This window comes from Hippocampus guttulatus, chromosome 2, assembly GCF_054856545.1.
Source record: "Hippocampus guttulatus isolate MCC_2025c chromosome 2, RoL_Hgut_1.0, whole genome shotgun sequence".
Lineage (NCBI taxonomy): Eukaryota > Metazoa > Chordata > Actinopteri > Syngnathiformes > Syngnathidae > Hippocampus > Hippocampus guttulatus.
The window spans coordinates 1,613,996-1,629,858 of NC_141262.1; the positions used below are offsets into that span (position 1 = coordinate 1,613,996).

Genomic DNA, 15,863 nt, shown 5'->3' on the forward strand with positions numbered 1-15,863 from the left:
TGCCGTGGCGCGGTGGGAGAGCCAACGACTGGTATCAAGCACGGGGCGACGGGGTCGAGGACACGCCATGACAGAGTAATTCCGTGCGTTCGGGAACAAGCAGCGATCAAAGTGTGTCTCAGATCCCGTTTTAGCTTCACGAGCTGACCACTACATTTGTCGCCGCGGCGGCGGCGCTTCCGTGAAGGGGGCGAGCGAACGAGGAAGAGATTAGCCGGCAGGTTAGCCAAGAACAGAGGTAGCGTCTTTTCACCACCGTCTTGCCAAAACGCGGCCGAATCTCTGACGTGTTGTTGAATCCTTAACAATGATCGGCGATCATAAACCAACCGAGACGCTGTTAAGATAAGATAAGAAAACCTTTATTAGTCTCGCAGTGGAGAAATTCCCAATTCACAGCAGCAAAGTTATGAAAGGAAGACGTAGAACAACAAAATATAGGAGCTGCTGGAAAGGCAGCCACTCTCGCGGCGCCATTTTGAAGTCAAAATAACAAAAATAATACAACACAACACATAGGACACAGACAGTCGTGCAATCTGCACCACTTTTGTAAATTTCCCCAGTGTGGGACAAATAAAGGATATCTTATCTTTTCTGCATACACTTTGATGTCTGAAGCAGTTATTGATGAAAGAGGAGAGGATCAAAGTGTCTTTTCACCAGTGGGTCGGAGACATCATGCTGAAAATGTGCACACGTCTGCGACAAGCTACGTTTTGAAAGCAAACACGAAGCTGTAAGCGTCCATTGACGAAAAGAGATTAGTTCACTTCTCCTGTCCCACGTAATCCGCTTCAAACTCCAAGCCGCGACTCCCGGTTACAAATCCGCATCGGCGCTCCGCGCTAATGCTCCTTTCTTCTCATCGTCGGCTCCTCAAGCCTTACATCCATCCAGCCGCAGACCGTTCAACAGCACCGATCTCTCCACTGAACAAAGCGGGGCAGTGAAAAATGCTGCCCATTACAGGCGCAAGACACAAGCGCCCGGGACTGTCCAGCAACGACAGTCAAATGGCGCCGACATTCTTCCCAGTCGAAAACAGTGCTGGTATACCCATGCTGCCGAGAAGGCGCAAGCACCAAGCACAGAGTCTCCTCCTTGATGAATGTCGTGGCCAAAAAATGCTGAAAAAAATCCACATCAGGTCCACAACAACAAACACAAAGTGACAAAACAAACACAAAAACAACAAAAAAAAAGCAAGGCTCATGAGAGCACTTGTTGACGGCTGCCTACTTGGGCGCCATCTTGACTTCCATCTTGATTAGTGGAGTTTGGTTTGGTAAATTCGCTGATAAGCACAGTTAGAAACAAACTTTTGCCCTTTAGTGGGCCTGAACACAGCCAACTAGCTTCCGAGCCAATGCAAGGGGCACCTCTCATTCCCTTTAAAAATAGCGTGTAAGAGGCGCCCAGTTTTTGATATTGTGGAAGCAAAAATAGACTCGCTGGACTCCATGTCGAAGTTCGACACGAGCAAAGTAAGTTGAGAACTGCCAGCAGAACTCATCGGGTGGATGTTGTAAAGTTGACGAGGGGCAATTACAGATCACTGTTGTGAAATGGGCACCTTTTTTCGTGGTTGTTTTACCACGACTCTCCAGCCCTACTAGTGCACTGAAATGTCATATAGTGGTGGGAAGGAGATCACTAATAAGCGAAAGGAGTTTTACTAATGTGCCCTAATAATTCTATGAGTGTGCAAAAACCTCACAGTCGTGGAAGAAGGTAGTCGAAAAACAAAAGTTTGAATTAACCATAAATTCAGTCTTCACTGTCGCCCCATTTATTAATTGTGGTATAAGTACGTTAGTTAATACACTATTTCCCTATAAAGAACCTGATTTATGTGTGTTTTGAAATAGTTTGGCCTCTGAACACACGGTAAACCAACTCTTATTTTATGTAGGGCCTTTAAGAATCGAAACTGAACTACTTTTCCCTGTTTTTATTCAAACGGAGGTAGATTTAATCGAGCGTATTGTTTAACTGAGATTGTTTTCTTGAAAGTTATACTCTGACTTTTTAGATCAAAATTAGAACGCAAGCATTCTGATTTTAATCTCTTGATTAATTCATGGTACAGCGGCCCGGTAGTCCAGTGGTTAGCACGTCGGCTTCACAGTGCAGAGGTACCGGTTCAATTCCAGCACCGGCCTCCCTGGGTGGAGTTTGCATGTTCTCCCTGGGCCTGCGTGGGTTTTCTCCGGGCACTGCGGTTTCCTCCCACATTCCAAAAACATGCATAGCAGGCTGATTGAACACTCTAAATTGTCTCTAGGTATGAGTGTGGGCGTGGATGGTTGTTCATATCTGTGTGCCCTGCGATTGGCTGGCAATCGATTCAGGGTGTCCCCCCCGCCTACTGCCCGAAGACAGCTGGGATAGGCTCCAGCGACCCTAGTGAGGATAAAGCGGTTTGGAAAATGAATGAATGAATAATTCATGGTACTGGTACATTCATTAATTCGCGATTCACTCTACATAAGATAGTACACTGAAATGTCTTACGAGTGATGACAAAGAACACACGAGTACTGCATATGGACAATTAAGCAGACCGGTTGGGTATCAAATACATTTTCATACGACTTTCCTTAATTACTCTTCTATGACTAAATTACCGCTCCTGCGTATGTTGGATATTACTGGTGAATACTCATCCCGCATCCCCTTGTCAGGTGCAGATGGGTTGATGGGCATCTACCTGTTCATGATTGGGTCATACGACCTGAAGTTCCGCGGCGAGTACAACCGGCACGCCCAGGCCTGGATGGACAGCGGCCAGTGCCAGGTGATCGGATCTCTGGCCATGCTGTCCACCGAGGTGTCAGTTCTCCTGCTCACCTACCTGACTCTGGAAAAGTACATCTGCATCGTGTACCCCTTCCACTACCTGACTCCGGGTTGGCGCCGTACCGTGACGGTGCTACTAGGCATCTGGTTGTTCGGATTCATGGTGGCCTTCCTTCCCCTGGCCTTCAAGGGCCTCTTCCGGAACTTCTACGGAACCAATGGCGTGTGCTTCCCGCTACACTCGGAACAACCCGAGACGCTCTGGGCGCACATTTACACCATCGCCATCTTCTTGGGTAAGTTTGGTCATGGGTATCTCTTGGAGTTCAGGGGTTAGTGTTTTGAGGGTTAGTGTTAGGGTTCGTTTTTGATATTAGGGAGGATTGGGATTTTAAGAGTTATGGGTCAGGTTTTAAGGAGTAGGCCATTGATTCGGTTTGTTATGATTTGGTTCGTGTTTTAGGAAATTTAAGGCTTAGGAGTACAGATTCCTGGATTGGTTATACATTTAAAGTTTTACATTTTTGATTACGGTTTAGAGTTTTGAGGTTTAGTGTTAAGGCCTTTTCACACTCCTTTTCATCAAAGTGAGATGCAAATTTACTTGGATGGAATGTTGACTGACTAACGGCAATTTTAATCACTGCTCTCCATTGCAAATGGTTCCGCATTTACTATCCTCCCAGCAAACAAATGGAAGTGGAGACCAGTCATGCCATCCGGAGCTTTAGAAGGGATGAAATACTGAAAAATACAGCAAGGTGTTAAAGGAGCTGATGGACTTAATCAGCATCTTACGGTTTTAGTCGTCTGGCTTTTAAGAGCTTCTGATCTGGCTTTTACCATTATCTGTCCTTTTGTTACTAGCACACTTCCTGCCAGGAGGGATTTGATCACATCTGATTTCGTGGCGGCATCTCCATCTCTACTCCCCCCTACAGGTCTGAACCTGGTGGCATTCCTGATCATTGTGCTGGCATACGCCAGCATGTTCTACAACATCCAGCGCACGGGCACGCAGACCACCAAGTACAGCAACCACATCAAGAAGGAGGTGACCATCGCCAAACGCTTCTTCTCCATCGTCATTACAGACTCGCTCTGCTGGATCCCTATTTTCATCCTAAAGATCCTGTCCCTGCTGCAGGTGGAGATTCCCGGTACAGTACACCGCACACTTTGTGCACCATTCTGTTACACTCTGTTCCTATACAGTGATCCCTCACTTATCGCGGTTAATGGGGACCGAGACCCCCCGCCAAAGAGGAAAATCCGCGAAGTAGGGTTTGAACAAGCCCGAGGAATTTTTGTGTAAGGGTTTGTGTGTACCAGCATGTTTAAAATATGTAAGCAGTATTTATATCTTATATATTTGGGACAAAGACGACAGCAGTAGACGTATTTACTTAAATCTTTAATTATAAAACCTTATACAGAAATTAACATTCATCAGCATTGCCTTCTGAGAGAAGCGAAGAGACTTGTGCTGGTGGCGTAGAAGGTGACCCTCATTTGACGCTCTGATGGTGTAGCCACCGTTAGCCTCCAGCTAGCTCCTGACCAGCTACCCCCGCGCAGCCGATGTGTTTATGATAAGACAATGAAGTAGTATTGATGAGAAGGAGGCGAAGAGAGGCGTGCTGCTGCTTTCGGACAGACCCACACCCGCCCCCTCTCTCTCACTCTCTCTCTCCGCCGCGCACGTAGAAACAACAGAAGAGACAGTATGCCAGAGAGTCACCAGCGTGATGAGACTCAAGGGGCTGGGCGGGGCTGCAAAGATGCGCAGCCAATCAGCTCGCGGGATAAATCCACTCGATGCTGTCATTGGTCGATGTCGCACCAGAAACCAATCATGTACCTTGAATGAGTGCCCGCTGCATATCCAGTACAGGCATGTACAAAACCTCCGAGTCATTCAGCCTTTTTTTTTCTGAATACAGTACTTTGGAAAAATCCGCGAGACACTGAAACCGCGATAAGTGAACTGCGTAGGTAGCGAGGGATCACTGTAATTCGCATTCCAACAGGAGGGACCTTTTTATCACCAAGCAGGCGGCTTATGGTGTTAATTGGGGGTGGGGTGGGGGGGTGTTCAGGTTGCAATTTTAGTTTTTTTTTTTTTAAGGTTCCTTAACTCATTGAATACCACCCCTTTTCACTGGAGCAACCCCCTCAATCCCTCATATTTTACTGAATTTTGACTGATTTGCAAGGCCCACAGAATTTTCTGTTCTATGGCTATATATACATGCAACCTGTCAAAAGAAAGGTGAGACTCTCTTCTTTCAGATGAAAAAAAAGTTTGTTTCTATCTTTCTCCGTTCGTTGGCAATCAGCATTAGAAAACTGCTAAGTTTTATGGAAAAGGCCGATTTTCTGCAGAAATCCAGAGAAAATGAGCTTTTTGTAAAAGCATGCATTTCAAGCATCATTTCAAGTTTTACACAATTTTTTGCTTTTGTGGCAGCTCAAATACCTCAATAATGTGTTCCTCCTACATAAGAACATTACAAATAATGTTTTTGTAGCAAAATAATTTATTTGCACACAAAACTATTGAACTATGAACAAAAGTGCAGCTGTGGAGAAAATGGTTTTTGTCTTCCATCCAGTTTGTCACCACATCGATTCATCCCACCACTTCCAGATGCACGACCTATAAATTATAGAAACATAAAAAGTTGCAAATATATCTTGCTGCAGAGTGAGGTACAATAATTTTATTTACCTTTCTTTCCACCACCAAAGCGAGGAGTCGTCATCTTTTGGCTTCTGGTTGGACAATCTGTAATTTATAGAAGTATGTACAATTACCACACTTTTATTTTTCAATTTTTTATTGTTGCTTTCCACTTACATTTCAACATCTCTCACACACACACACACACACACACACACACACACACACACATACATGCTCGCACACTGCTATTTACACCATTCATTCCACGTTGCTCAGCATCCAATTTGACATGAAATGGAATATGAATTTAACACTAGTGGTTTTAGCAGAGCTGAGCGGACCAAATGTGTCCTGTTTTTTTTTGTTTAGTTTTTTTAAAACCTATGGCGACATGCAAGTCATCACATTTACGGCGCATATTTTCATCCACATCTACGAGACGCATCAACCGTACATAAATGATTAGTGTTACTGGCAACTTCATAGTATAGCGGGGAGTGTAGCGGTACATAAAAGTGACTGATGAGGCATAAGAAGTGATGCAGTTTTGAATGGGAACTTGCAAGCTAGTCAGCAGTTACCTCCTCGTTCCAGCGGCTCTCGCGAGGACTCTCAGCTGCTTTCCGTTATGTCCGAAGGCACGTATTCGTCCGACATATCGGGATCCAAATCGCTCTCCAATTCATCGTTTTCGCCGTCATCATTACGAGACGATTCCAACGAATCGCTGACGTGTGCCCGTCGGCCATGCGAAGCAATGCAGCCTCATTGCCGTCATCGCTGGAAGTCGCCGGGGAGACGATTTGTGGGCGATGTGGGGCATCGGGAGGCACAAAATGCTCTGCCAAGCGATGATCGCTGACGTGGAGCAAGTTCATCTTCATCAGATGAACTCGAAACTCGGCGTGAGCTATGCGGGCCGCGTGTAGCACGCCATGTTTGTGCAGGCCGACGTTCGTTTGACGGGTGCCGCTTTCGATTAGTGACCGAAGCGTCATTTTCTCTTCCACACAAACACCATCTCCTTTGTTGTTTTATTTCGAAGACGCTTTTATACCGAAAAAAAATCTTTTTTAGTTAGTTATTTCCTTTTCTCCATCATTGCTAGTTGCTAATGTTCCAATCCACTATCCACATACGCCCCTCCTTCACTGTACGCCCTTTCTACTACTTCTGCGCGTGATCCTGGTTGATTTTTTCACCACTGCCACCCGATGGCCATTTTCTTTGCTATTTAACATTGCCGTCAAGCCTAATCCTGTGGTGAGAAGTTGCATCTGACTCTCTTGCACCCTCCCCCATGAAAACACGTGATTGACGTATTAATACGTCATGGGGAGGGAACGGCTATGCGCTAATTGACGTATTTATACGTCAAAGGGTGTAAATGAGTTAATGGTATGGTTTTCAATATTCATATTAGGCTGAATCAGGGTTGTAAGAAATGGTGTTTGGGTTGTAAGAGATACGGTTTGGGTTTAATTAAGGATCATTTTGGGTTTTGAGGGTTAAGGATAGGGTTCTAAGCGTAAATGTTTGGGGCTTCAAGTGTTTTGGGTTGTGCTTTTCAAGGATTAGTGTCAGTGCTCTTTCACAGATGTGTGTCTTCATTGTCCTAATGGGCCTTTTTTCCTTTCAAGAGCTTTCCTTTCAGTGTGTTTTCGTGGGTTTGCGGTGTTAGCTGGAGTGCCAATGTATTACCTGGCATACTTCCTAATGAGAACCCCTGGTGGGATATGAAGGATTCATTTGGTGGCTAAATTGGTTTTGAGCCAGGTACTCCCCAATTCAAGCAGCATAAAAACACATGGGGTGCCGGTTCGCTCAATATTTATTCTCCCTAATTAGGTTTTCCTGGTACCTCCTTTGTCTTGTTCCCCCCTGCAGGCACCATTACCTCGTGGGTGGTCATATTCATCCTGCCCATTAACAGTGCCCTCAACCCCATCCTTTACACGCTGACCACCCGTCCCTTCAAGGAGACCCTGATGCAGGTGTGGGCCAACTATAAGCAGCGGAGGCCGGCGGTGGCCAGCCACCCCGTCCATCAGCCTTCGCTCACCTGGCAGGAAATGTGGCCCCTGCAGGACTCCACCCCGGTGGTGGGTGACCGTCGGGGCGGGGCCAACACACTCCCCGCCAAGCAAGCTGGCCTTGCGGAAAATGACCCCGGCGTTCCCGCTCCAGAGTCAGAGCCGGTGCGTTCAATTGCAAGTGAACTGGTGGATAACAGACGTGGGCAAAGCCTGAACAATCCTGACCATGTTGGATATTTGCAGGTCGACTTGAACAACCCATCCGCATCGGTACCTTTCACGCAAAACAGCAAGTCAGGAGAACATCTCTGAAAAACACGGCTTCAGTGACCGGTGTGAAATGAGCCTTTTCATCGACTCCGATCCCAGTACAGTTATTTCATCATCTGATTTTTGTACATTTTACCACCAATCTTTCAGGCTTCACAGTGCAAGAATGAACATGTGTCAAGTTGCAGAAAGAAAAGGCGATTTCCATTCATTTCACTCTGGCCTTGGAAAACGAATGGTGTGTTAATCATGGTTATCAAATTGGCTTTCCGCAGCAATACTGAAGCCAAGTACAACAAGCTGAAAAACTCATCCAGGTTGTCTCCGTCTACAATCAATCGTTCTCGCCATTGGTGTGCTCGCTGTATTTTACCTTGGTGGATTTTGCTTTGGAGTCAAGGTTGCAACACAAAAGTGAATCAAACTATGTACAGAGCCACTGAAGGAAGGAAGAAGGAAAAAAAAAACAACCATTTGGATTCCAATCTTAGGTTTCAATAGGCAAATACAGTAAGGAGATGAATTTGTTCCAGACTTGCGAAACCTCTCAACTGTAAAGGCAATTGTTTAACCCGCAGGTTATTTTGGGTCAAATTGACCCATGGATTAAGCGTCTTTTGCTGGCCTTATTTTTGTTGTTTTCCTCTTTTTTATTACGGTAAGCGTTTACAAATTCTGTTTGCATTTTAAATTCTTAATGTGCAACCTGACGAGCAAAAAAAGTCTCATGAAATTACATTTTCCCCCTTTTGTGCACAAGATAGTGGACTGAAGCCTCCAGAAATTTTCATTTTGACTTTGATTGATTTTACGTTCATTGTTAATTGAATCTATGTCTTCGTTGTTTTACAATTCAAGCAGCTGCTCTAGTACCTCAGCTTGATGGAATGCTTCCACAGCGGCCCGGAAGGAACCCAGAAAGTGACATGATTTTGGCGTCGTTTGAAATTAAGTCTGCCCAATAGACTCTATAATAAACTTCAAGCCCAAAATGATGAATATAACTTGTAAAATAAAATATGAAATGAAAAATGACATTTTGGTGACTTGCTATGATGGGCGTGTCCTCAAACCTTCAGGGATTACATCGTGTCACTCATAGAGCCAGCTCACTATGGATTTTGAAATGTACAGTATGTATTGTTGTTGTCTCATTGGAAATCAACCATACAAAACGATACCCATCACTGTGCATACTTGTTACCGCTTTCAAAATGTCTCAATATAATTTCATGACAATTTTATGATATTTTTGGTTGCATTTCCCAGCTGGTCTGGGCTTTGACAATGGACTCTTAAACATAATGTATTTTTACACCAGTCATGACATGAGATATTCCGCTCACAGCATACTGTGTTTGTATGAATTTCTATGAAAATCATTTTCTCTGCAGATTGTATAAATATAAAAATTTGTTTCTGATGTTCTCTTGTGTATAGGGATCAGTCATTTTACTGTATATGCCGGCATGAGTGTTTATCTGCTTGTTCTTGAATTAATGTCAATGTTTGTGGAACTGTTGGATTTACAGTATTTAATTTGTGTTATGGCTTTAATAATTGTCTTTAATATGACAAATTAAAAGTAATAACAAAAGGTGTCTTTGTTTTTAATCCAAATTAATCCATCACAGGGCTCGCGTGTCACTAGCAGCTAAGTAAATAACAATTGTTTGTTTATTTTGTTACAGCCATGTTTAGATTACCACAATAACCACAGCCATGTTTAGATTATGCATTTACATGCACTTCAGTAATGCGATAATCAGAAAAACCTGGTTTACATGGTTCAGTCAAGAGTTCGATTCCTTTCCAAATACATGACGTAAAACTGTTGGTCTCAGTATAGGCCTTCCTCCATTCCTACACTCCGAACAACAACAAAAAAAAACCTGGTTTACCTCAAGACATGCTAGTGGCGATTGTGTGATACGAGCTCGCGAAAAACCAACCCAAAACACAGTTGTGGAAAAATTGTGACTTGCACATTGATTTTGCTATGAAAATTTAATGGAATATTATGAGACAGTTGTTTTGTATGCAACGACTATGCCGACATTTTTGAGAGGTTCATAGGGCAGGAGTGACATCTATTGGTCGTTGTTGTTGTTTATTGAACATAAAACATATACAGTAATAATTTGACAGAAAATAAGGTAGATAAAATAGTCATCATCATATCTTGTCGCGCCAGTACTGGATCCATTGCTTGGCAGCATCACTAGTGTCTAAGAGGTCTTGATCTGTGCAGGTGGGCCCCAGTTCACAATCCCGAAGAATGTGCTCCATTGTTTGTACTGGGTGGCCACACGGACACTCACTGCTGAGTGAGAGTCCCCATTTATAGGTGTTGTTCCCAGTCTTGCCTACTCTGGTTCTTGCTCTATTTAATGTCACCCAGTTCTTTCTTGAGAGGGCAGTTCCACTTGGAAGATGTTCGTTTGGGCTTTGGATTGCACCATTTAGTGCAGAGCTGTCCCATTCTCTCCATTTATCGAGCCTGTGGTTTGTTGACTGCTCAGGATCTAAACTTTGGACGGTCATAAAGCTTTCTGGACTTCAGTCTTCTTATTGAGTCACTATGATCATAGAGGGGGTGTCTTGTGTCATTTTCTTGACTATGCTTTTGTGTCCTTGCATGAATGTCTCTACGTATGTGTGGTGGTGCGATGCACGCCAATCTGTAGAGTGCTGGCAGTGGTGTTGGTTTTAGTGTGCCAGTAATTATTCTGCATGTGTTGTTCAGCTCAGGTTCTATTTTGTGAGCATGACACGATCTTGCCCATGCTGCTGAACAATATTCAGCAGTAGAGTAGCATAGTGCTAGAGCTGTTGTTCTCAGAGTTTTAGGATCTGTTCCCCAGTTAGAGTTAGCAAGTTTAGCTAAGAGGTTGTTTCTTGTGGCGACTTTTGACTTGAGTTTCCTTACATGTTCTGCGAAGGAGAGCGTTCGATCTAATGTGACTCCAAGATAGATGGGATAGTCAACATGCTCAAGTCTCTCATTATTCCAGTGGATGCTTAATTTTCTATTTGCCTGGTGGTTATTTAGGTGGAATACACACACCTGCGCCTTTCCTGGATTGGCATTAAGTGAGTTTTGTTTATAATACTCTGTTAGATGTTGAAGAGCAGCTGATAGTCTCCTTTCGGTGGTTTCAAATGAGCGCGATTGGGTGGCAATACACAAATCATCGGCATATATAAATCTTCGGATGTTTTCAAACTCTGGCTGGTCATTTGTGTAGATGTTAAAAAGTACTGGAGCCAGAACAGAGCCTTGTGGGAGACCATTTTTTTGTGTTCGATATCTACTTTTCTTGCCATCCATTTCTACAAAGAAGCGTCTGTTTGTAAGCAATGAACAGCTTTGGCAAGTTTCAGGAGAAGAATTCTGTGATTTACTGTGTCGTATGCATCAGTCAGGTCTACAAAAACTGCACCAGTAATTTGCTTGGCCTCAAAACCATCCTCAATGTACTGAGTGAGGTTTAATATTTGGCTACAGCATGATCGCCCTGGACGAAATCCAGCCTGGTCTGGCGATAGTTGTTGTTCCACTGTAGGGTACATTCGGGCCATTATCATTCGTTCATATAATTTGTAGAGGATGCATAGGAGCGAAATAGGACGATAGCTTTTTTTATTCTCTGGGTCTTTACCAGGTTTTAGCAGGGCCACGACTTGCTCTTCGCCATATCTTCGGGATCTTTAGGCTTGCTGCACAGTTGTTGAAGAGAGCAAGTATCCATGATCTGGTCTTTGTACCGAAGTGCTTAATTATTTCTGTTGTAATACCATCGAGTCCTGCTGATTTGCCAGGTTTTAGGTATTTCATGGCTTCCAAGAGTTCTTCCATGGTGAACGGATTGAAGAGTTCATCACTTTCTTGCATAATGCGGTCCATTTCTGATTTCATTTTTTTGAGGTGTCCTCGCTCTTTATTGGGTGGTTTTCCATTGAGTAGTAGTTGGTTTGCCACTTCGTCCGGTGTTATGGCAGCTGTTCTTATTCGGATGTTCTTTTCTGTGTTCAATTTCTTTATAGTGCTCCATGCCTTCTTGCTAATATGAGTCATATCTGTGTTGCATATAAGTTCTTGCCAGCGTTCACGTTTTCCATTTGCAACAGAGGCTGTTAACAATTCACCTAGTTCGATAGTATTTTCATCAAATGGATCTGCATTATATGCTTGAACATAATCCTCATAAAGTTCCTTGCTTTGATCTGTTAGGCAAGGAATGAGGGTCTTTCTACATCCTCTTGGGATGTGTCTCCTGGAAACCTCCCAGACAAGCTTTTGGAAGTGTTCATAGTTCTCTGCTCGCGCTGCAATGGTGGAGATCCTGGAATCTAGTTCATGGGTGAAGTCTTCCCATTTTGCCTTTCTTAAGTTAAATCTGGGGGTTGATTTGGAGTCGAGAGGCCTGATGACTGGCCTCACATTCAAAGTGATTGGTCTATGTTGTGATCTAGGGATTGGGTCGTTGACATATTTTTCAAAATTTGTGTAGATGTTAGAGGACACAAATGCCAGATCAGGGTTATAGCTACTTTTCCATCTTGCACTCATGAAGGATGGTTTATCTTTAGCATTATGTAAGATTGTCAGATTGTTATTTAATGCCCATTCTTCAACGACCTCTCCATCATTATCATTTTTGGCATAGCCCCAGATGGTGTTATGACTATTGAAATCACCAATAGCAACTAGGGCCTTGTTTCTTTGACTGACAGTTCTGGGCCACATGAATGGTGTTAATGGTGGTTTGTAAACTGACACAATGGTGATATGTGTCGTTTCTACTTCAAGTATTTCCATCCCTTCTTCAGAGAGATCCCTGCTGTTTAGGATGTTCGATGGATCTCGTGTGTAGATGGCACTTCCATGAACAGGGCTAGCATGGTGGATGACTAGGTGCATGCCTGGGACTTTAGGTGGTATTGAGTCCTTGTGGGTCTCTTGTAAGCATAATATGTCAGCTTTGAGGTTGGAGAGAATTTCGGCTTTTGTTGATGAAATTCCTTCAGCATTGAAGCTGACTATCTTGAAGTTTGACATAATTGGGGCCGAGGGTTTATCCTTTTACCGCCCCAATTATTCAGTACTGTGCGTGGTGTAGAGATTGGTCTCCCCCGTGGCTTTGGGAGATTAACAGGGTCGCCAGTACTTGTAGGCACACGCGTGAATGCTCTCTACTTGACCCCAGATAAAATAGTAAAAAGAAGGAAATCAGTCTTCATTCAACACAGTTATGTTCAAGGGAGTAGGAAGAAGTAAAAAACGTATCTAGTCCTACCCCGTTATGTGTTTATATCTAATAAATCATTTTTATATCAATCAGAAAAGAAAAAAGTAAGAAGAAAGAAGTCTCCATTAAGGCTCATACTTTACCCTTAACCGTGATATTTTTACAACTTTTGGTTTGTATCGGGAATTATATACATCCACACCCTGGCACTCTTGTGTCAATTTTCTCTTGTATTCATAATGGATATTTCAATACCTTTCTCTATTTATCAACTTAGTTCTGATTTATCATTATATTTAATGTTTAGAATTGATCATTTTAACTCTGATTGATTGATGTAGGTTGTTTGTACTATTTTTTTGAATTTGTTTTTGAACTCAGCAAGCGATTTACTCATTTTCAGGTCCGTTTCGAAATTATTCCACAGATTAACACCTTTGATAGATACACTTCTTTGCTTGATGTTTGTTCTTGTTTTGAGTTTTTTGAATAAGTTGGTACCTCTTAAATCATAGCTGCTTTCTCGAATTTCGAAAAACTTCTGGATGTTTTGGCAGAGCAGGTTATTGTGTGCTTTGTACATTAATTGGGCGATTTTAAAGTCAACCAGGTCATAAAATTTCATCGTATTTAATTTGATAAATAGTGGATTTGTGGGTTCCGTATATTTTGATCTATTAATAATTCGAATTGCTTTTTTTTGTAATTTTAGAATAGGGAGTGTGTTTGTTTTGCAGGCATTTCCCCATATTTCCACACAGTAGGTCATATATGGTAATAATAATGAAGTGTATAATGTGTACAAAGATCAGTTATTTGGCACTTCCTTGGTTTTGTAGAGGATCCCTACGGTTTTGGCTATTTTTCTTTTTACGTTATCGATATGTGGCTTCCAACATAGTTTTGAGTCTATTACTAATCCGAGAAACTTGGTTTCATACGCTCTTTCTATCTCAATTGAGTTTACCATAATTTTAGCTTGGTGTTTGATTGGTCTTGTGCCAGAAAACAATTAACTTCGATTTTTTTCAGGTTAAGTGACAATTTATTTCTGTCGAACCAGTTTTTTAATTTGTTTAATTCGTTTTCTATGGTTGTCAGGAGCTGTTTCAGATTTATTCCAGAACAGTAGAAAGTTGTATCATCAGCAAATAGGACACATTTAAATTGTTTTGAGACCTTGCAGATATCATTTATATATAAGATGAATAGTTTTGGACCAAGCACTGACCCCTGAGGAACTCCATGAGTGATTTTCAGTTGATTCGTTTTTTTATTGTTGAGCTGCACGTACTGATATCTGTTTTCTAAATAACTTTTTATCCATTTATAAGATACACCTCTAATGCCATATCTTTCTAGTTTTTTCAATAATATACTGTGATCTATTGTGTCAAAAGCTTTTCTTAGATCTAGGAAAACCCCAACAGTAAATTCTTTGTTGTCTATATTAGTGGCTATTGCTTCCAGAAACTCCATAACTGCCATTGAGGTGGTCCGTTTTTCCCTGAAGCCATATTGATTCTCACTTAACAGCGCATGCTTTTGTATAAAGCTATCAAGTCTGCGAGAAAATAGTTTTTCTAATATTTTTGAAAATTGTGGTAGTAGTGATATTGGTCTATAATTTGTAAACAGATGTCTTTCTCCACTTTTATAGATTGTAAAACTGTAATTTGGGGGGAAAAAATCGATCTTAAAGCGGGGTAGATTTCTAACTTTCCTATTCACTGTTTTCACATTATGTCCAGAATATTTAAATCGTGGGCGGCCCAGTAGTCCAGTGGTTAGCACTTCAACCTCATAGTACAGAGGTCGTAGGTTCGATATCGGCTCCGGCCTCCCTGTGTGGAGTTTGCATGTTCTCCCTGGACCTGCGTGGGTTTTCTCTGGGTACTCCGGTTTCCTCCCACATTCCAAAAACATGCTTGGCAGGCCGATTGAACACTCTAAATTGTCCCTAGGTGTGAGCGTGGGTGTGGATGGTTTTTTGTCTCGGTGTGCCTTGCAATTGGCTGGTGACCGATTCAGGGTGTCCCCCTCCTACTGCCCGAAGACGGCTGGGATAGGCTCCAGCACCCCCCGCAACCCTAGTGAGGATATGGCGGTTCGGAAGATGAATGGATGAATATTTATATCGTGCCCTATCAGTCCTTGTCTATAAAGGTAGAATATTGAACTTTTCATGTACCTGTGTATAATTACTTTAGAAAATGTTTGTACCATGGTTCAAAATGATATTTCACAGTAGAATCCCTAGATATTTTGTCTTGTATTTCTGAATGACGTAAGAGGGAGAGAGAGAGAGATGGATAAATAGATAGATGCCTTTCTTAGTATTTTATAGTATTTATTTGTCTCTTATTTTTGTGAAAGTTATTGAAACATTAATATTGACATGTTATTTTGTAAAATAAAGCAAAACTGTCATTTCTGTCTGGGGTGGGTGACCACAAAGCATTTTTGCTCTAACATTTAGACTCCACCAAATTGGCTCGCACCTGAATTTAAACTACAACATGTTCTCAAAAAAGCAAGGACTGTGTCGCCTGCGTTTTTTTTTTTTTTAATATTCAATAAACATTTTGGGAACTGAAGATTCTAATTGTTGAAGCCTTGTAGGTGGAATTCTTTCCCATTCGTGCTTGATGTACAACATAAGTCGTTCAACAGTGCGGGGTCTCCGTTGTCATAGTTTATGCTTCATAATGCGCCACACATTTTCAATGAGATATTTTTTGGGTTGCAGGCATTGTATTCAGTTTTATTTAGGTTTCACACAATGTCCCAATTTCATTGGAATTGTTTTTGTGCAAA

General features: G+C 42.4%; 1 protein-coding gene across 2 annotated transcripts in view; it reads left to right on the forward strand.

Moving 5' to 3' along the window:
• Positions 1-9,391, forward strand: part of rxfp1 (relaxin family peptide receptor 1) — a 71,839-nt gene extending 62,448 nt beyond the window's left edge. Inside the window, exons 16-19 of one of the 2 annotated variants that reach the window (XM_086106105.1) lie at positions 2,688-3,098; positions 3,744-3,962; positions 7,376-7,686; positions 7,768-9,391. In XM_086106105.1, the coding sequence (XP_085962231.1) occupies positions 2,688-3,098; positions 3,744-3,962; positions 7,376-7,686; positions 7,768-7,836 (1,010 nt within the window). In that variant the 3' untranslated portion in view covers positions 7,837-9,391. Of the gene's footprint in view, positions 1-2,687; positions 3,099-3,743; positions 3,963-7,375 lie in introns of both variants that reach the window. The other variant, XM_086106104.1, reaches the window with a different exon arrangement.
• Positions 9,392-15,863: the final 6,472 nt, after the last annotated feature.